Source organism: Heterodontus francisci, chromosome 19 (genome assembly GCF_036365525.1).
Source record: "Heterodontus francisci isolate sHetFra1 chromosome 19, sHetFra1.hap1, whole genome shotgun sequence".
In the NCBI taxonomy this organism is placed as follows: Eukaryota; Metazoa; Chordata; class Chondrichthyes; order Heterodontiformes; family Heterodontidae; genus Heterodontus; species Heterodontus francisci.
Genome location: NC_090389.1, coordinates 4,567,594 through 4,589,238, shown reverse-complemented (window position 1 = coordinate 4,589,238; position 21,645 = coordinate 4,567,594). Strand labels below are relative to the sequence as shown.

The 21,645-nt window shown below is 41.2% G+C and overlaps 1 protein-coding gene across 1 annotated transcript in view; it reads left to right on the top strand.

The window, feature by feature from the left end:
* LOC137380448 (cyclin-dependent kinase 16-like) overlaps positions 1-21,645 on the top strand; it is a 1,435,048-nt gene that overhangs the window by 392,978 nt on the left and 1,020,425 nt on the right. The window contains exon 2 of the mRNA XM_068052374.1: positions 10,038-10,185. Coding sequence (XP_067908475.1) covers positions 10,059-10,185 — 127 coding nt within the window. The 5' untranslated portion in view covers positions 10,038-10,058. The remainder of the gene's footprint in view (positions 1-10,037; positions 10,186-21,645) is intronic.

Below are 21,645 nucleotides of genomic sequence, written 5' to 3'. Positions count from 1 at the left end.
ATTAACAGCATTAGTTAGTCAGTCTGGACAGATGTTACATTAACTGCATTAGTTAGTCAGTCTGGATCGATGTCACATTAACAGCATTAGTTAGTCAGTCTGGATAGATGTTACATTAACAGCATTAGTTAGTCAGTCTGGATAGATGTCACATTAACAGCATTAGTTAGTCAGTCTGGATAGATGTTACATTAACAGCATTAGTTAGCCAGTCTGGATAGATGTCACATTAACAGCATTAGTTAGCCAGTCTGGATAGATGTCACATTAACAGCATTAGTTAGTCAGTCTGGATAGATGTCACATTAACTGCATTAGTTAGTCAGTCTGGATCGATGTTACATTAACTGCATTAGTTAGTCAGTCTGGATAGATGTCACATTAACAGCATTAGTTAGTCAGTCTGGATAGATGTCACATTAACAGCATTAGTTAGTCAGTCTGGATAGATGTCACATTAACAGCATTAGTTAGTCAGTCTGGATAGATGTCACATTAACAACATTAGTTAGTCAGTCTGGATAGATGTCACATTAACAGCATTAGTTAGTCAGTCTGGATAGATGTCACATTAACAGCATTAGTTAGTCAGTCTGGATAGATGTCACATTAACAGCATTAGTTAGTCAGTCTGGATAGATGTCACATTAACAGCATTAGTTAGTCAGTCTGGATAGATGTCACATTAACAGCATTAGTTAGTCAGTCTGGATAGATGTCACATTAACAGCATTAGTTAGTCAGTCTGGATAGATGTCACATTAACTGCATTAGTTAGTCAGTCTGGATAGATGTCACATTAACAGCATTAGTTAGTCAGTCTGGACAGATGTCACGTTAACAGCATTAGTTAGCCAGTCTGGATAGATGTCACATTAACAGCATTAGTTAGTCAGTCTGGATAGATGTTACATTAACAGCATTAGTTAGTCAGTCTGGATAGATGTCACATTAACTGCATTAGTTAGTCAGTCTGGATAGATGTTGCATTAACTGCATTAGTTAGTCAGTCTGGATAGATGTCACATTAACAGCATTAGTTAGTCAGTCTGGATAGATGTTACATTAACAGCATTAGTTAGTCAGTCTGGATAGATGTCACATTAACAGCATTAGTTAGTCAGTCTGGATAGATGTTACATTAACAGCATTAGTTAGCCAGTCTGGATAGATGTCACATTAACAGCATTAGTTAGCCAGTCTGGATAGATGTCACATTAACAGCATTAGTTAGTCAGTCTGGATAGATGTCACATTAACTGCATTAGTTAGTCAGTCTGGAGAGATGTCACATTAACAGCATTAGTTAGTCAGTCTGGATAGATGTCACATTAACTGCATTAGTTAGCCAGTCTGGATAGATGTTACATTAACTGCATTAGTTAGTCAGTCTGGATAGATGTCACATTAACTGCATTAGTTAGTCAGTCTGGATAGATGTCACATTAACAGCATTAGTTAGTCAGTCTGGATAGATGTCACATTAACTGCATTAGTTAGTCAGTCTGGATAGATGTCACATTAACTGCATTAGTTAGTCAGTCTGGATAGATGTCACATTAACTGCATTAGTTAGTCAGTCTGGATAGATGTCACGTTAACAGCATTAGTTAGTCAGTCTGGATAGATGTCACATTAACAGCATTAGTTAGTCAGTCTGGATAGATGTCACATTAACTGCATTAGTTAGTCAGTCTGGATAGATGTCACATTAACTGCATTAGTTAGTCAGTCTGGATAGATGTCACATTAACTGCATTAGTTAGTCAGTCTGGATAGATGTCACATTAACTGCATTAGTTAGTCAGTCTGGATAGATGTCACGTTAACAGCATTAGTTAGCCAGTCTGGATAGATGTCACATTAACTGCATTAGTTAGTCAGTCTGGATAGATGTCACGTTAACAGCATTAGTTAGCCAGTCTGGATAGATGTCACATTAACTGCATTAGTTAGCCAGTCTGGATAGATGTCACATTAACAGCAATAGTTAGTCAGTCTGGATAGATGTCACATTAACTGCATTAGTTAGTCAGTCTGGATAGATGTTACATTAACAGCATTAGTTAGTCAGTCTGGATAGATGTCACATTAACTGCATTAGTTAGCCAGTCTGGATAGATGTTACATTAACAGCATTAGTTAGTCAGTCTGGATAGATGTCACATTAACTGCATTAGTTAGTCAGTCTGGATAGATGTCACATTAACAGCATTAGTTAGCCAGTCTGGATAGATGTCACATTAACTGCATTAGTTAGTCAGTCTGGATAGATGTTATATTAACAGCATTAGTTAGTCAGTCTGGATAGATGTTACATTAACTGCATTAGTTAGTCAGTCTGGATAGATGTTACATTAACAGCATTAGTTAGTCAGTCTGGATAGATGTCACATTAACTGCATTAGTTAGTCAGTCTGGATAGATGTTGCATTAACTGCATTAGTTAGTCAGTCTGGATAGATGTCACATTAACAGCATTAGTTAGTCAGTCTGGATAGATGTCACATTAACTGCATTAGTTAGTCAGTCTGGATAGATGTTACATTAACTGCATTAGTTAGTCAGTCTGGATAGATGTTACATTAACAGCATTAGTTAGTCAGTCTGGATAGATGTCACATTAACTGCATTAGTTAGTCAGTCTGGATAGATGTTGCATTAACTGCATTAGTTAGTCAGTCTGGATAGATGTTACATTAACAGCATTAGTTAGTCAGTCTGGATAGATGTCACATTAACAGCATTAGTTAGTCAGTCTGGATAGATGTTACATTAACAGCATTAGTTAGTCAGTCTGGATAGATGTCACATTAACAGCATTAGTTAGCCAGTCTGGATAGATGTCACATTAACAGCATTAGTTAGTCAGTCTGGATAGATGTCACATTAACAGCATTAGTTAGCCAGTCTGGATAGATGTCACATTAACAGCATTAGTTAGTCAGTCTGGATAGATGTCACATTAACTGCATTAGTTAGTCAGTCTGGATCGATGTTACATTAACTGCATTAGTTAGTCAGTCTGGATAGATGTCACATTAACAGCATTAGTTAGTCAGTCTGGATAGATGTCACATTAACTGCATTAGTTAGTCAGTCTGGATAGATGTCACATTAACTGCATTAGTTAGTCAGTCTGGATAGATGTCACATTAACTGCATTAGTTAGTCAGTCTGGATCGATGTTACATTAACTGCATTAGTTAGTCAGTCTGGATAGATGTCACATTAACAGCATTAGTTAGTCAGTCTGGATAGATGTCACATTAACTGCATTAGTTAGTCAGTCTGGATAGATGTCACATTAACTGCATTAGTTAGTCAGTCTGGATAGATGTCACGTTAACAGCATTAGTTAGCCAGTCTGGATAGATGTCACATTAACAGCATTAGTTAATCAGTCTGGATAGATGTTACATTAACAGCATTAGTTAGTCAGTCTGGATAGATGTTACATTAACTGCATTAGTTAGTCAGTCTGGATAGATGTTACATTAACAGCAATAGTTAGTCAGTCTGGATAGATGTCACATTAACTGCATTAGTTAGTCAGTCTGGATAGATGTTACATTAACTGCATTAGTTAGTCAGTCTGGATAGATGTTACATTAACAGCAATAGTTAGTCAGTCTGGATAGATGTCACATTAACTGCATTAGTTAGTCAGTCTGGATAGATGTTACATTAACAGCATTAGTTAGCCAGTCTGGATAGATGTCACATTAACTGCATTAGTTAGTCAGTCTGGATAGATGTTACATTAACAGCATTAGTTAGTCAGTCTGGATAGATGTCACATTAACTGCAATAGTTAGTCAGTCTGGATAGATGTCACATTAACTGCATTAGTTAGTCAGTCTGGATAGATGTCACATTAACTGCATTAGTTAGTCAGTCTGGATAGATGTCACATTAACTGCAATAGTTAGTCAGTCTGGATAGATGTCACATTAACTGCATTAGTTAGCCAGTCTGGACAGATGTCACATTAACAGCATTAGTTAGTCAGTCTGGATAGATGTCACATTAACAGCATTAGTTAGCCAGTCTGGATAGATGTCACATTAACTGCAATAGTTAGTCAGTCTGGATAGATGTCACATTAACTGCATTAGTTAGTCAGTCTGGATAGATGTTACATTAACAGCATTAGTTAGAGAGTCTGGACAGATGTCACATTAAGTGCATTAGTTAGCCAGTCTGGATAGATGTCACATTAACAGCATTAGTTAGCCAGTCTGGATAGATGTCACATTAACTGCATTAGTTAGTCAGTCTGGATAGATGTCACATTAACAGCAATAGTTAGTCAGTCTGGACAGATGTCACATTAACAGCATTAGTTAGTCAGTCTGGATAGATGTCACATTAACAGCATTAGTTAGCCAGTCTGGATACATGTCACATTAACTGCATTAGTTAGTCAGTCTGGATAGATGTTACATTAACTGCATTAGTTAGTCAGTCTGGATAGATGTTACATTAACAGCAATAGTTAGTCAGTCTGGATAGATGTCACATTAACTGCAATAGTTAGTCAGTCTGGATAGATGTCACATTAACTGCATTAGTTAGTCAGTCTGGATAGATGTTACATTAACAGCATTAGTTAGCCAGTCTGGACAGATGTCACATTAAGTGCATTAGTTAGCCAGTCTGGATAGATGTCACATTAACAGCATTAGTTAGCCAGTCTGGATAGATGTCACATTAACTGCATTAGTTAGTCAGTCTGGATAGATGTCACATTAACAGCAATAGTTAGTCAGTCTGGACAGATGTCACATTAACAGCATTAGTTAGTCAGTCTGGATAGATGTCACATTAACAGCATTAGTTAGCCAGTCTGGATACATGTCACATTAACTGCATTCGTTAGCCAGTCTGGATAGATGTCACATTAACAGCATTAGTTAGTCAGTCTGGATAGATGTCACATTAACAGCATTAGTTAGCCAGTCTCGACGGCTGTCACATTAACAGCATTAGTTCGCCAGTCTGGATAGATGTCACATTAACTGCATTAGTTAGCCAGTCTGGACAGATGTCACATTAACAGCATTAGTTAGTCAGTCTGGATAGATGTCACATTAACAGCATTAGTTAGTCAGTCTGGATAGATGTTACATTAACAGCATTAGTTAGCCAGTCTCGACGGCTGTCACATTAACAGCATTAGTTCGCCAGTCTAGACAGCTGTAACATTAACAGCGTTAGTTAGCCAGTCTAGACAGCTGTAACATTAACAGCATTAGTTATCCAGTCTAGACGGCTGTCACATTAACAGCCTTAGTTAGACAGTCTTGACAGCGGTAACATTAACTGCATTAGTTAGTCAGTCTTGACAGCCTAACATTAACAGCATTAGTTAGCCAGTCTCGACGGCTGTCACATTAACAGCATTAGTTAGCCAGTCTAGACAGCTGTAACATTAACAGCGTTAGTTAGCCAGTCCAGACAGCTGTCACATTAACAGCATTAGTTAGCCAGTCCAGACAGCTGTCACATTAATAGCATTAGTTAGCCAGTCTAGATAGCTGTCACATTAACAGCGTTAGTTAGCCATCTAGACGGCTGTCCCATTAACAGCATTAGCTAGCTAGTCTAGACGGCTGTCACATTAACAGCATTAGTTAGCCAGTCTAGACGGCTGTCACATTAACAGCATTAGTTAGCCAGTCTGGGGTTGCCAACTCTGCTTGGACACTTTCCTGGAGGTGTGATTACATGATTTTCCATCTCGAACTGCCCTGCCTGGTGGAAGAACTTTTTATCAGATCCAATACATTTGTAACTAATAAATGAAAATATTCAAAGCAAATCAGAAAACACACAGTTTTATTTTAAAACCTGTATGATTTTTCTCCCTTGCAGCTGTTTCCAAGAGATTAATTTTTAATTCCTGGACACTGCAGGACAATGCTGGAGCATTGGTACCCCTAAGTCAGTGTCCTGCACAGATCTATGTGCTGGTGGTTAGCAATATTCCAGAACTAATACAACCTTGTCCTTATGAGCTGAGTGCTTGTTTTGACTGCTTGTCTTCCTTTGGACTATGGTGTCGCCTTTGGGCTGCTGAGTGATGAGCCTCCTGTATCTTCTCTGCTCTGCCTGAATCCGCCCTACACATCAATACCTTTATCTGAGTTAGTGGCTTAAATCTCACCCTCCTGGATCTCAGGCAAACTCGTACATGTTTGTGGCACACTTTCCTCTGCCTGTAACTGGCCAGTACAGCTGTGCAGTCGAACTCCTGCAGCCTTTTGGTCTCATATAGATATGCCTTTGTAGAGACATTTGCTAAGTGAAGACAATTACAAAAAGAAAACAAAAGAGGAAGAAAGAAACAAAGAGAATCTTCTGAGAGGCATGAGAAATACTAATATGCACCTTACATTTCAAAGAAAAACACCTTCCCCTTGCATTGACCAATCGGATTGATATATGTACCAGAATTGGGTACCTCCAACTTAATGTGGTGTGTCATATCACACTCTGGAATCCTCAATCGTTCGCTAACAAAGGGCTCAACACAGACTCAGATAAGGTACATAATTTTTATATTCCTCTGTGCACCATCTCTGGTCGTCTATCAGTAGTAAGGAATATTTTCTTTACATAATCTTGGTTTTAATTAGTTTTTGTCTCATTTAACTTCCCAGCACTCAATGTAATTAGTGTCAAATATCCCCAATTTCATAATAACTTCATTAACTGTAACACTAATAAAATCAAAATCTATGGCTCTTCTGGAACTGTAGAGTGCACGGGTTCGAAAAGATGCACTGTAATATCGGGTTAACAAATCATTCCTTTTGCTGGTCTGCCTATATTCTTGTGTAGTCATTGGAGGCTCTTTACCTAGATTTAATTATGTTCAAATAACATTGATTTCAAATAGACACAGGTTTCCAAGTTATATTTTATCTACATTTCTCCCTACCTGTAGCTTCCACTGGTGCATATTTAGGGTGTTTCAGATTATGATTAAAAATATACTTTATAGAAAATAGTTTTGGTCATCTACCTCAATGCATTAGTAGGGGTTCAACAAAGACTGACCAAGATGGTCACAGGCCTTAGTGATGAAGGAAAACTCAAACAACTAAACTTATTTTCCCTGTCCAAGAGACCAAGAGGAGACATGATCTGGGCCTTTGCAGTCGATTGCTTTAGGGTTTCTTGGCAGTACATTCATTAGGTTGATTTATTGTCGAGTTGCATTTCATTTAAGTTTCTTTGCTGTCACGTTCATTCGATCTCTGCAGCAGACTGTCAGCACTAACCTTGACGACAATCTATGACAGTTTCACTTGGACTCGTAAAACCGTCTGATTGTGTAGTGAGTGTAAATGAAATGAGATCTGAAAATCGCAAGTGGAACACCTCCATGAAAAATGGGACTTCCTCTGTAACTAGCCCTTAATAAGTGTGGTGCTGGAATAGAATTTCTGGTCAGTGACAGGTATCTGAATAAATGTTTCTACTGAACAAACTTCTCATTGAGCTGGTGGTCAGTAACTGTCATGAACTCAGTTGCTTCTTTAAATGTCTTTTCTTTTTCAAAATCGGAAGGACAAGCCCCACAATAGCTCTACTGAATCTATTCTGTATATTGTATGTGTAGTGTTTGTTGGGTTTGTGTGAGGTTTAACTGGTCTTGGCTGCTGATATATTGTTGAGTTGATCTGTGTGCTCATTATTAACACCCTCCTATGCACCTCAGTACATCCTGTGCTGTGTAAGAAGAGTTGTGCTCCACAGCACACAAGTGGGTCATAGGTCATAGAAACAGGCCCTTCGGCCCACCGTGTCCATGCCAGCCATCAAGCACCTATCTATTCTATTCCCATTTTCCAGCACTTGGCCCCCAGCCTTGTAAAAATATTTAATTCATTCTGGGTAATCTAGTTGTGTTTTCTATGAAGTAGCTGTGCAATTGGCCTTAAAAACTGGAACAATGTAATAATATTTGTTGGGGGCCTGTGACTACTTCTGGCGTTTGTGTAGAGTGATGTGATTTTCAGGGGTTAATGTCAGTAATGATTAGAGAGAGGAGAGTCTGCTGGGATCCTTGAAGGCTGTAACAAGAGCCAGTCTGAGATTGAAATCCTGGTTATAACAATTTTTTATTGATTATCTGTGCAATGGCAGATCTCACTTCAACAAGATTGAGAGCAGCTGTATTCCCAAACCTTGACCTGATGCATTAGTGGAAATTTGAGCTGTGTAAATTAAGGGATTTCGGCACATCGAATCAATAAAGTGCTTTTTGCTGAGGTTCAGATGTCCAGCACAGCATCAAGCATATCCTGCTGGCCCTTAATTTGATTTCCCAGGGGAGCTGAATAGACTATTTCTGCAGTCACATACATACAAATTTCACTTCAACCAGTCCACCTTTTGTTCTGTTTGCTGCAGAACCACCCAAATCTAGGAAAGAATGCAACAAAAGAATGCTCTATCAGTTCTGCACTTATACACTCCTTGTCCACTCTACCCCATCAAGGACTCTAGCTGCTGTGGTTCAGTTGCTAACACTCTTAACTCTGAGTCCACAGGATTGTGGGTTCAAGTCCAGGCTGATACTTTAGTTGAATACTGAGCAAATGCTACACTATCGGAGATGTTACCTTTTAGACCAGATGTTAAATCAGGGCCTCTTCTGCCTTCTCAGGTAGACATAAAAGATCCCATGGCACTATTTTGAAGAAGAGGGGAGTTATCTCTGGTGTCCTGGTCAATATTTATCCCTCAGTCAACATCATAAAAACAGATTATCTGCTCATTATCACATCGCTGTTTGTGGGAGCTTGCTGTGTGCAAATTAGCTGCTGCATTTCCTGCATCACAACAGTGACTACACTTCAAGTGCTTTGGGATGTCCTGTGGTCATGAAAGGTGCTATATAAACGCAAGACTTTCTTTCCTTCCCATTTAATCTCTTCCCACAGCCTGTGTACACTCTACCCTATCATAGACTCTACCCACACGTTTAATCTCCTCTCTCAGCTACTTCTATCACCCCTGTTTAACCTCAGATTTCCAGCCCAGCTCTGGCCATCGGTACCTCTGTACTTTTTGGAGCCACTGAATATGAGCACCTGTGCCCTTCACTGAGAGATAATGACCCACCAGCCAGGGAAGTTCTGTCATGGAGGAACCCTCAGTGTCCCACAGCCCCTTAGTCTGTGTCCCACTCACAGTGATTGGGTGAAGGAAGGGAGCTGTTATTTTTGAATGTGCGGTCACCGTGTAACTAGGCACTGAACTGCGTGACAGGAATTTGAAAAGACCGGCAGAGATTGGTTTATATGTCCCATTTGAAGTTCCTAATTACATGGAACAAAAATCACAATATGCAGCTACTCGCATTCTGAAAGAAAAGCAGAACATGCTGGGAGCAATCTGCAGGTCAGGCAGCATCTGTGGAGAAAGGAAAAGGTTCATGATAACTGATACACCTGTCAAGGTGGAATACACCCCTGGTGTCACCATTCCTCTTTCTTCCATCACACTCCAGCCCCTGGAGTCTGCTCCACTTTGCCAGTTCTTCCTCTCAGTTATTCTGCTTTAACCATTCCTACATCCTCTGGGCCTCATTTCTCTAATTTTGTCATCATGCCTCCTTTTATGCTATTATCATTTGCCATTTAATCATTTCCCATTCTTCACTTTACAGACGCTTGATTTATTTGAGGGGAAGCTGGATAAACACGTAAGTGAGAAAGAAGCAAAAGGATATGGTCATGGGGTTAGATGAACAGGGGTGGGAGAAGGCTTGTGTGGAACAAGAGCACAAACAAGGACCACTTGGGGCAAATGGCCTGTTTCTGTGATGTACATTCTACATAATTTGCATGGAATTCATTTTCTTTTCTTGTGCATGCGGGCATTGATTTCCCTGCCCCCTTTTACCTTGCTCTGTTCCTCCTTATGAAATAACCTCTCCCAGTACTGACGCAGGATCGTAAAGACCTGAAACATTGACATTGATCTGAAGTGATTATTCTCTACTCTGCCCCTGTTTGCAGGCACCGCACGCCGGAAATGCAATGGACAGGATGAGAATCATCAAACGCAGGCTGTCGATGACACTACGCAGTAGTCGGCCTCTCGATGATTCCCTCTCCCAACTCGCTGAGCAGATGAGCCTAGAAGACAATAACTCGAAGGACAGTGGTAGGTGGCCAAATCCTTCCCATGATCCAGAGCTTTAGCTCAGCTCTCACTGTTAAAGCCTTTTTACTTCTATTAACTTTCAGCTCCAAAGTATCCTACTTGAGCTCTCGTCTGTGCTTGGCTGCAGGAAACCAATGGTTCAGTTTGCAACTTTTTCTGGCTCAGTCAATTAGGTTTTACTAATATGCCATGTACTTCAAAGAAAAAAAATCTAAGGCCAGTTTTATTTTAAATTTACAACATGGCCTAATTGGCATCTTAAATATGTACTGATGATATTGAAAGGCATTAATTGTTTGAAGCTCTCGCAGAAATTGTTGGTAAAGTAACCTATGCTATAGATTCAAATTTCTGAGCAGAGATGATTGCCAATACATTCCTATTGGTGTTTAAATCTCTCTCATTAATTCTATTCAATAATCAATCCTTCTCTCTTTGTGCTTTTTGAGTTTCACTTCATTATCGAACTTAAACAACAGATGCAATATTGCAGATTCTGTCATAGAAGGATGCTACAGTTAGCCAAGCGAATGCATTGCTCATTAAAATGAGAAACCATCTGACATTGACTGGTATGTCATCAGTACTTCGTTTATAAACTGCTCTGAGACACAAGCAGATCTCCCATTGTGTTTCACACAGAAGCTCTCTAGTGGTCAGTGTTAGGACCACTGCTCTTTTTGAGAATATTAATGCCCTGGACTTTGGTCTACAGGGCATAATTTCAAAGTTTGCAGAGGATATGGCATTTGGAAATGCATTAAACAATGAGTAGGACAGTAACAGATTTTGGGAGGACATAGGCAGACTGGTAAATGATTCTCTGATTTCAGAAAACAGACAGACCCATGGCAGATGAAATTTAATGCAGAGAAATGTGAAGTGATACATTTTGAAGAATGAGGAGAGACAATATGAACTAAATACTACAATTTTAAAAAGGAGGTGCCGGAACAGAGAGAGCTCAGAGAATGTGTACCCAAATCCTGGAAGGTGGGAGGACAAGTTGAAACATAGAAAATTTACAGCACAGAGGCCATTCGACCCCTCGTGTCTGTGCCAGCTGAAAAAAGCTATCCAATCTAATCCTACTTTCCAGCTCTTGGGTTAGTTTAGTTTAGGGATACAGCACTGAAACAGGCCCTTCGGCCCACCGAGTCTGTGCCAACCATCAACCACCCATTTATACTAATCCTACACTAATTCCATATTCCGACCACATCCCCACCTGTCCCTATATTTCCCTACCACCTACCTATACTAGGGGCAATTTATAATGGCCAATTAACCTATCAACCTGCAAGTTTTTGGCATGTGGGAGGAAACCGAAGCACCCGGAGAAAACCCACACAGACACAGGGAGAACTTGCAAACTCCACACAGGCAGTACCCAGAATTGAACCCGGGTCGCTGGAGCTGTGAGGCTGCGGTGCTAACCACTGCGCCACTGTGCCGCCCCATGGTCTGTAGCTCTGTAGGTTACAGCACTTCAAGTACATATCTAACTGTTTTTTAAATGTGATACGGGTTTCTGCCTGTACCACCCTTTCAGGCAGTGAGTTCCAGATCCCCACCACACTCTGAAAACAATCCTCCCTAACTCTTCTCTAATCCTCCATAAATTACTTTAAATCTCAGTCCCCTGGTTATTGACCTCTCTGCTAATGGAAATAGGGCCTTCCTATCCACTCGGTCTAGGTCCCTCATAATTTTATGCACCTCAGTTAAGATCTCCAAAGAAAACAACCCCAGCCCATCCAACTTTTCCTCATAGCTAAAATTCTCCATTCCTGACAAAATCTTTGCAAATATCGTCTGTACCCATTCCAGTGATCACATCTTCCTGGAACGCGGTTATCAGAACTGCACGCAGTATTCCCGCTGTAGCCTCACTCGTGTTTTATACAGTTCTGCATATCCTCCCTGCTCTTGTATTCTATGTCTTGGCTGCCTTCTTAGCCACCTTATCTACCTGTCATGCTACCTTCAGGGAACACGCCCTCACTTGTTCCTCTGTTCCTTGACACTTCTCAGTATCCTATTGTGTATTCCTTTGCCTTGTTTGCCCTCCCCAAATACATTACCTCACACTTCTCCAGATTGAATTCCATTTGAAACTTTTCTGTCCACCTCACTAATCCATTGATATCTTCCTGCAGTCTTCAGCTTTCTTCCTCACTATCAAACCCACAGCCCATTTTTGTTTCTGCAAACTTTTTAATCATGCCCCCTACATTTAAGTCAAAATCATTGATATAAACCACGAAAAGCAAGACATCTAGTACAGAGTCCTGCGAAACCCCACCGAAAACAGCCTTCCAGTCACTAAAACACCTGTCCACCATTAACCTTTGCTTCCTGCTACTGAACCAATTTTGGATCCAACTTGTCACTTCCCTTTGGATCCCATGGGCTTTTAATTTACTGATCAGTCTGCCATCTGGGACCTTGTCAAAAGCCTTGCTAAAATCCATGTAGACTGCAGCAAACGCACTACCCTCATCAACCCTCCTTAAAAAAATTCAGTCAAGTTCGTCAGACACAACCTTCCCTTAAGAGAAGGTTGATTAGCATGCAGGAGAGACATGTTCCTGTGAAAATGAGGGATAGAAATGGCAAGATTAGGGAACCATGGATGACAGGTGAAATTGTGAGACTAGCTAAGAGGGAAAAGGAAGCATACATAAGGTCTAGGCAGCTGAAGAAAGACGAAGCTTTGGAAGAATATCGGGAATGTAGGACCAATCTGAAATGAGGAATTAAGAGGGCTAAAAGGGGTCATGAAATATCTTTAGCAAACAGGGTTAAGGAAAATCCCAAAGCCTTTTATTCATATATAAGGAGCAAGAGGGTAACTCGAGAAAGGATTGGCCCACTCAAGGACAAAGGAGGAAAGTTATGTGTGGAGTCAGAGAAAATGGGTGAGATTCTAAACGAGTACTTTGCATCGGTATTCACTGAGGAGAGGGACATGACGGATGTTGAGGTTAGGGACAGATGTTTGATTACTCTAGGTCAAGTTGGCATAAGGAGGGAGGAAGTGTTGGGTATTCTAAAAGGCATTAAGGTGGACAAGTCCCCAGGTCCGGATGGGATCTATCCCAGGTTACTGAGGGAAGCGAGAGAGGAAATAGCTGGGGCCTTAACAGATATCTTTGCAGCATCCTTAAACACGGGTGAGGTCCCGGAGGACTGGAGAATTACTAATGTTGTCCCCTTGTTTAAGAAGGTTAGCAGGGATAATCCAGGTAATTATAGACCGGTGAGCCTGACGTCAGTGGTAGGGAAGCTGCTGGAGAAGATACTGAGGGATAGGATCTATTCCCATTTGGAAGAAAATGGGCTTATCAGTGATAGGCAACACGGTTTTGTGCAGGGAAGGTCATGTCTTACCAACTTAATAGAATTCTTTGAGGAAGTGACAAAGTTGATTGATGAGGGAAGGGCTGTAGATGTCATATACATGGACTTCAGTAAGGCGTTTGATAAGGTTCCCCATGGTAGGCTGATTGAGAAAGTGAAGTCGCATGGGGTCCAGGGTGTACTAGCTAGATGGATAAAGAACTGGCTGGGCAACAGGAGACAGAGAGTAGCAGTGGAAGGGAGTTTCTCAAAATGGAGACGTGTGACCAGTGGTGTTCCACAGGGATCCGTGCTGGGACCACTGTTGTTTGTGATATACATAAATGATTTGGAGGAAAGTATAGGTGGTCTGATTAGCAAGTTTGCAGACGACACTAAGATTGGTGGAGTAGCAGATAGTGAAGGGGACTGTCAGAGAATACAGCAGAATATAGATAGATTGGAGAGTTGGGCAGAGAAATGGCAGATGGAGTTCAATCAGGGTAAATGCGAGGTGATGCATTTTGGAAGATCCAATTCAAGAGTGAACTATACAGTAAATGGAAAAGTCCTGGGGAAAATTGATGTACAGAGAGATTTGGGTGTTCAGGTCCATTGTTCCCTGAAGGTGGCAACGCAGGTAAATAAAGTGGTCAAGAAGGCATACGGCATGCTTTCCTTCATCGGACGGGGTATTGTGTACAAGAGTTGGCAGGTCATGTTACAGTTATATAGGACTTTGGTTCGGCCACATTTGGAATACTGCGTGCAGTTCTGGTCGCCACATTACCAAAAGGATGTGGAGAGGGTGCAGAGGAGGTTCACCAGGATGTTGCCTGGTATGGAGGGCACTAGCTATGAAGAGAGGTTGAGTAGATTAGGATTATTTTCATTAGAAAGGCGGAGGTTGAGGGGGGACCTGATTGAGGTGTACAAAATCATGAGAGGTATAGACAGGGTGGATAGCAAGAAGCTTTTTCCCAGAGTGGGGGATTCAAATACTAGGGGTCACGAGTTCAAAGTGAGAGGGGAAAAGTTTAGGGGGGATATGCGTGGAAAGTTCTTTATGCAGAGGGTTGTGGGTGCCTGGAACGCGTTGCCAGCGGAGGTGGTAGATGCGAACACGATAGCGTCTTTTAAGATGTATCTAGACAGATACATGAATGGGCAGGAAGCAAAGAGATACAGACCCTTAGAAAATAGGCAACATGTTTAGATAGAGGATCTGGATCGGCGCAGGCTTGTAGGGCCGAAGGGCCTGTTCCTGTGCTGTAATTTTCTTTGTTCTTTGTTCTTAACAAATCCATGTCAACTGTTCTTAATTAATCAGTGCCGTTCTAAGTAATCATTAACACTGTCAATCAGAATGTTTTCCAATAATTTGCCCACCACTGAGGTTATGCTGACTGACCTGTAATTAGTCAATCCCTTCCTCCCTTGTTAAACAACATTAACAGTCCTCCACAAACACACCTGTATCCAGAGAGGATTAGAAAATGATGGTCAGAGCCTCTGCTATTTTCTCCCATGTCTCCCATGCTTATCTTAGCAGCATGGGATACATTTCATCCAGGCCTGACAATATATCCATATTCAAAGACGCCAAATCCCTTAATATTTCCCATCTCACCGTGTTTATATCAAAATATTCCATATCCTGAACTGAAATGTCTGCATTGATCTCTCTATTGTGAAGACAGACGCAAAGTATTCTTTAAGAACCATACTAACATCTTCTGCCTCCACACACAAGTCATCTTTTAGGTCTCTAATCAGCCTTACTCTTTCTGTGGTTATCCTCTTGCTCTTTATGTATTTTCAAACATATTTGGGTTTTCCTTGATTTTACTTGCCAATATTTTTGTATGCTGTCTCTTTGTTTTCCGAATTTCCTTTTTAATTTTATCCCTGCATTCTCTTCTCTTCTAGGTTTTCTGCAGTATTGAACTCTCAGCATCCAACATGAGCTTTCTTTTTTTCCCACTCTGTATACTCTATGACAGTTGAGGGGGGGAGGGGGAGGGGGGGTCCCACCCTTTCTCTTTGTGGGAATATATTTGTTCTGAATCCTCTTTAGCTCCTCTTTGAATGCCTCCCACTGCTTGACAACTGATTCACTTTCAAGTAGCTGTTCCCAGTCCACTTTTGCCAAATCACATCTCAGCTTAGTAAAACTGGGCTTTTCCTCAATTTAAAATGATATATCTTTATCCTTTTCCATAACTATTCTAAATCCAACTGAATTATGATCACGACCAATAAAATGTTCTCCGCTGATAGGCCTTCCACCTGCCCAGATTAATTCCCTAAAACTAAGTCCAGAACCACCCATTTTCTTGTTGGACTTGCTATGTACTGGCTAAAAAAGTTGTGCTTGTGCCTTGTAGATGGTGGACAGACTTTACAGAGTCAGGAGGTGAGTTACTCACTTCCTGTGGCTCTTGTAGCCACAGTACATATATGGCTGGTCCAGTTATGTTTCTAGTCAATGGTAACCCTCAGGATGTTGATAGTGGGGGATTCAGTGATGGTAATGCCATTGAATGTCAAGGGGAGACGGTTAGTTTCACTCTTGTTGGAGATGGTCATTGCCTGGCACTTGTGTGGCGTGAATGTTACTTGCTTATCAGCCCAAACCTGAATGTTGTCCAGGTCTTGATGCATGCGGGCACGGACAGCATCAGTATCTGAGGAGTTGTGAATGATGCTGAACTTAGTGCAATCATCAGCGAACATCTCCACTTCTGATCTTATGAAAGAGGGAAGGTCACTGATGAAGGAGCTGAAGATGGTTGGGCCTAGGACACTACCTTGAGGAACTCCTGCAGTGATGTCCTGGAGCTCAGATGATTAACCTCCAACAACCACAACTTTTTCACTAGGTAAGACTCCAGCCAGTGGAGGGTTTTCCCCCTGATTCCCATTGACTCCAGTTTTGCTAGGGCTTCTTGGTGCCATACTTGGTCAAATGCTGCCTTGATGTCAAGGGTCAAAACTTCCTCCTCATTTAAGTTGTTGAGTTGTTCACCACATTTGTAGAATCATAGAATCAAAGAATGGTTACGGCACAGAATAAGGCCATTTGGCCTGTCGTGACCATGCCAGCTCTCTGCAAGAGCAACTCAGCCTGTCCCAGTCCCCCGCCCTTTCCCCGTAGCTCTGAAAATATTTTCTTTTCAGGTACTTGTCCAATTTCCTTTTGAAAGCCATGACTGAAACTGCCTCCACCACACTCTCAGGCAGTGCATTCCAGATCCTAAACACTCGCTGCATAAAAAAGATTTTCCTCATGTTACCACTGGTTCTTTAAAATCAGTGTCCTCTGGTTCTTGACCCTTCTGCCAATAGGAACAGTTTCTCTCTATCGACACCACTCATGATTTTCAGCCCATCGAGTCTGCCCCGCCATTCAATATGATCATGGCTGATCATCCACTTCAATGCCTTTTTCCCACACTATCCCCATATCCCTTTATGTAACTGGTACTTAGAAATCTGTCAATCTCTGCTTTAAACATACTCAATGACTGAGCTTCCACAGCCCTCTGGGGTAGAGAATTCCAAAGATTCACAACCTTCTGAGTAAAGAACTTTCTCCTCATCTCTGTCCTAAGTGACTTCCCCCTTATTTCGACATTGTGTCCCCTGGTTCTAGACTCCCCAACCAGGGGAAACATCTTACCTGCATCTACCCTGTTTATCCCTTTCAGTATTTTGTAGGTTTCAATGAGATCACTTCCCATTCTTCGAAACTCTAGAGAATACAGGCCCAGTTTCCCCAATCTCTCTTCATAGGACAGTCCCGCCATCCCAGGAACAAGTCTGGTGAACCTTCGTTGCTCTCCCTCTATGGCAATAATATCCTTCCTAAGGTAAGGGGACCAAAACTGTACACAGTACTCCAGGTGCGGCCTAACCAAGGTTCTATATAATCGAAGCAAGACTTCACTACTCCTGTACTCAGATCCTCTTGCGATAAACGCTAACATATCATTAACCTTCCTAATTGCTTGCTGCACCTGCATGTTAGCTTTCAGTGACTTATTGACAAGGACACCCAGGTCCTCTAGTGCATCTGCACTTTCTAATCTCTTACCATTTAAGAAATACTCTGCACATCTATTCCTCCTACCAAAGTGGATAACCTCACATTTTTCCACATTATTCTCCATCTGCCACATTCTTGCCCACTCACCAAGTCTGTCCAAATCCCCTTAAAGCCGTTTTGCATTTTCGTCAGAACACACATTCCCACCTGGTTTTGTGTCATCCGCAAACTTGGAAATATTACATTTGGTCCCCACATCCAAATCATTAATATATATTGTGAACAGCTGGTGCCCAAGCACTGATCCCTGCAGTACCCCACTAGTCACAGCCTGCCAATGTGAGAATGACCCATTTATTCCTACTCTCTGCTTTCTGCCTGTTAACCAATCCTTAATCCATGCCAGTATATTACCTCCTATCCCATGTGCTTTAATTTTGCAAACCAATCTCCTGTGGGGGACTTTATCAAAAAGCCTTCTGAAAATCCAAGTATACCACGTCCACTGACTCCCCTTTATCAATTCTGTTAGCATCCTCAAAAAACTCCAATAGGTTCATCAAACATAAATCCATGTTGACTTTGCCCAATCAGATCATTATTATCCAAGTGTCCATTTATCACATCCTTTAGAACAAATTCTAGCATTTTCCCTACTGCTGATGTAAGGCTAACAGGTCTGTAATTCACTGTTTTCTCTCTCCCTTCCTTCTTAAATAGTGGGGGGTGGGGGGGGGGGGGGGGGCGACATTTGCGACCTTCCAATCTGCAGGAACCGTTCCAGAATCTATAGAATTTTGGAAGATGATCACCAATGCATCCACTATCTCCATAGTTACCTCTTTCAACACTCTGGGATGTAGAATATCAGGTCCTGGGGACTTATCAACCTTCAGCCCCATTAATTTCTCCAATACAACCTTCTTACTAATACTAATTTCCTTCAATTCCTCATTCCCCCTAATCCCATGGATCTCTAATTCTGGGAGATTTCTTGTTTTTTCCTCAGTGAAGACAGACACAAAGTAATCATTTAACTTCTCTGCCATTTCTCTATCCCCCATTATAAATTCTCCTGACTCTGCCTGTAATGGACCCACATTTGTCTGAGTCAAATGTTTCCTTTTTACGTACCTATAGAAGCTTTCACAGTCCATTATGTTTTTTACTAGTTTACATTCATATTCTGTTCTCCCTTTCTTTATCAGTTTCTTGGTCCTCCTTTGCTGTATTCTAAAATCCTCCCAATCCTCAGGTTTACTACTATTTCTGGCAACTTTATAGGCCTTTTATTTTAATCTTATACAATCTTTAACTTCCTTTGTTATCCACGGTTGACTGCCTTTACTTTTGGGGTTTTTGTGCCTTGAAGGAATGTATAGTTGCTGTAGATTATGTAATATTTAAAGACTATCCATTGCCTATGTACTGTCATACCTTTTAATGTATTTTCCCAACCCACCTCAGCCAGTTTGCCCCTCATAATTTCCTTTGTTCAAATTTAACCCCCGGCTTCAGATTGAACGACCTCACTTTCAAACATAATGTAAAATTCTATCATATTATGGTCACTCATCCCTAAAGATACTTTTACAACAAGATTGCTAATTAACCCTTTCTCATTACATAATATTAGATCTAAAATAGCCTGTTGTTTTGTCGGTTCCTCAACATCCAAGAAAACCATCCCGAACACATTCCAGAAACCCGTCCTCCACAGCAGTGGTGCTCATTAGGTTTACCCAGTCTATCTGCAGATTGAAGTCACCCATGATTACTGTATTACCCACACTACATGCTTCTCTAATCTCCTGATTAATACCATCCCTAACACTACCACTACTGTTTGGTGGCCTAGAAACAACTCCTACCAATGTTTGTTGCCCCTTGCTATTTCTTAGCTCCACCCAAACAAATTCCACATTTTGTTCCCCCGATCTGAGATCCTCCCTTACTAATGTACTGATCCCCAGCTTTTCCAATCTATCCAAATAACTGTAGTCTCTCAATCCTGGAACCATTCTTGTAGATCTCTACTGCACCCTCTGAAATGCTTTCACATCCTTCCTAAAGGGCGATGCCCAGAATTGGACACAATTCTCTAGTTGAGACCAAACTATTGTTTGTAAAGGTTCATCATAACTTGCTTGTTTTTGTACTCCATGCCTCTATTTCTAATCCCAGTATCCAAATGCCTTTTTAAACATTTTCTCAACCTGCCCTGCCACCTTCAACAATTTGTGCACACATACCCCCAGGTTTCTGCACCTCCTTTAGAATTGTACCCTTTATTTTATATTGCCTCTCTTCACTCTTCCTACCAAAATGCATCACTTCACACTTCTCTGCATTAAATTTCAACTGTCACTTGTCCACCCATTCTACCAGCCTGTCAATGTTCTCTTGAATTTTATTATCCTCCTCACAGTTCACAATACTTCCAAGTTTTGAGTCATCTGCAAATTTTGAAATGGTGCCCTGTACACCCAAGGCTAGAAAAGCAATGGTCCTTGTTGTGTGTTGTTGTCGGTAGCATAGTTAGGGAATTCTGTAATGGCTCGTGTCTTCTGTGGATCTGCCACTATACCTTCACTGCTCACTATGTGTCACAAGAAACTAACTGAAGACTTGGAGAATTCACACGTCTCTTTCAGAGTTATCCCTGCTTCTTGAAGTCTCTGTAGAACTGTTAAAAACTCTTTGGTCAGGTTCCTCTATTTATCAGGATGTCATCCATGTGACAAATAACTCCTTTGAGCCCTTCTAAGATGTTAGACATAGACCTTTGGAAGATCTCTGGTGCGGAAGTTATCCCGAAGGTAACCGATTAAAACAAAAATCGCCCAAAAAGTGTTATAAATGTGCTTAGTAATCTTGGTTTCATCTAAGGAAACATGCCAAACATGTCGAGTTTGATAAACATGATGCTCTGAGACAATTTCACCAAGCTGTCATCCACTGTGGACATTGGATGAATTTCATGCGCCACTGCTTTAAGCTGCATTAAGTCCACACAGATACAAAGAGTACAATTTTGTTTTGGGACTGGAACCATAGCCGAACACCACTCCGTTGGTTTCATAGCAGGAGAAATGACTCCCCGTCTGGTCATCTTCTTGAACTTGGTTCGACGGGTGTGGTATCTTTCCGGGTACAAAGATATACACTAGTCTGGCATCTTTTAAAAGTGATTCTATACTCTGTCTTGAGTCTTCCAAGACCTGAGAAAAGTTTTGGATAGTCTGCTTGAAAGCGACTGTTTACCTGTGGCTGATTGACTTCATCAATCTTCTTGATCAGATACAGGTCTAAGCATGCTTTTCTACATAGCAATGAAAATTCTTGGTTTTGCAAGATGTATAAGATTTCCATAATTTGTTTCCCTCTATATTGGAGTTGTTTAAAGTTTGCCCTTCACTTTCAGTTGAGTCTCACCTGGACCATTCAACTGTTTATCGGCAATATCTTATCAATCATGGCTCTTGGTCATAGAGCAATACAACACTGAAACAGGCCCTTTAGACCACCGAGTCTGTGCCAAACAACCACCCATTTATACTAAGCCTACATTAATCCCATATTCCCTACCACCTACCTATACTAGGGGCAATTTACAATGGCCAATTTACAATGGCCATTTTACCTATCAACCTGCAAGTCTTTGGCTGTGGGAGGAAACCAGAGCACCCAGCGGAAACCCACGCGGTCACAGGGAGAACTGACAAACTCCACACAGGCAGTACCCAGAATTGAACCCAGGTCGCTGGAGCTGTGAGGATGCGGTGCTAACCACTGCGCCACCCATGACAGAACTGTAGTTTAACAGAACTGTGACACTTGCACCTGTGTCCAGTTTGAAATTCATTAGGTGTCCATTTATGTAAATGTCCACCATCCAAAATCCTTGATTTGCGTCATTAATTTCTCCAAGGAAATCTGCTGGTTCCTTTTCTGCTGGAAGTTGATGCACTTCATTCACCGGTCTTTGTGTGAAGGTCTTTGGCTTTGCGATTTTGAGCGAAGAGTTCTTGCTCTGGCACATTTTTCCATAATGGCCTATCTTTTTACAG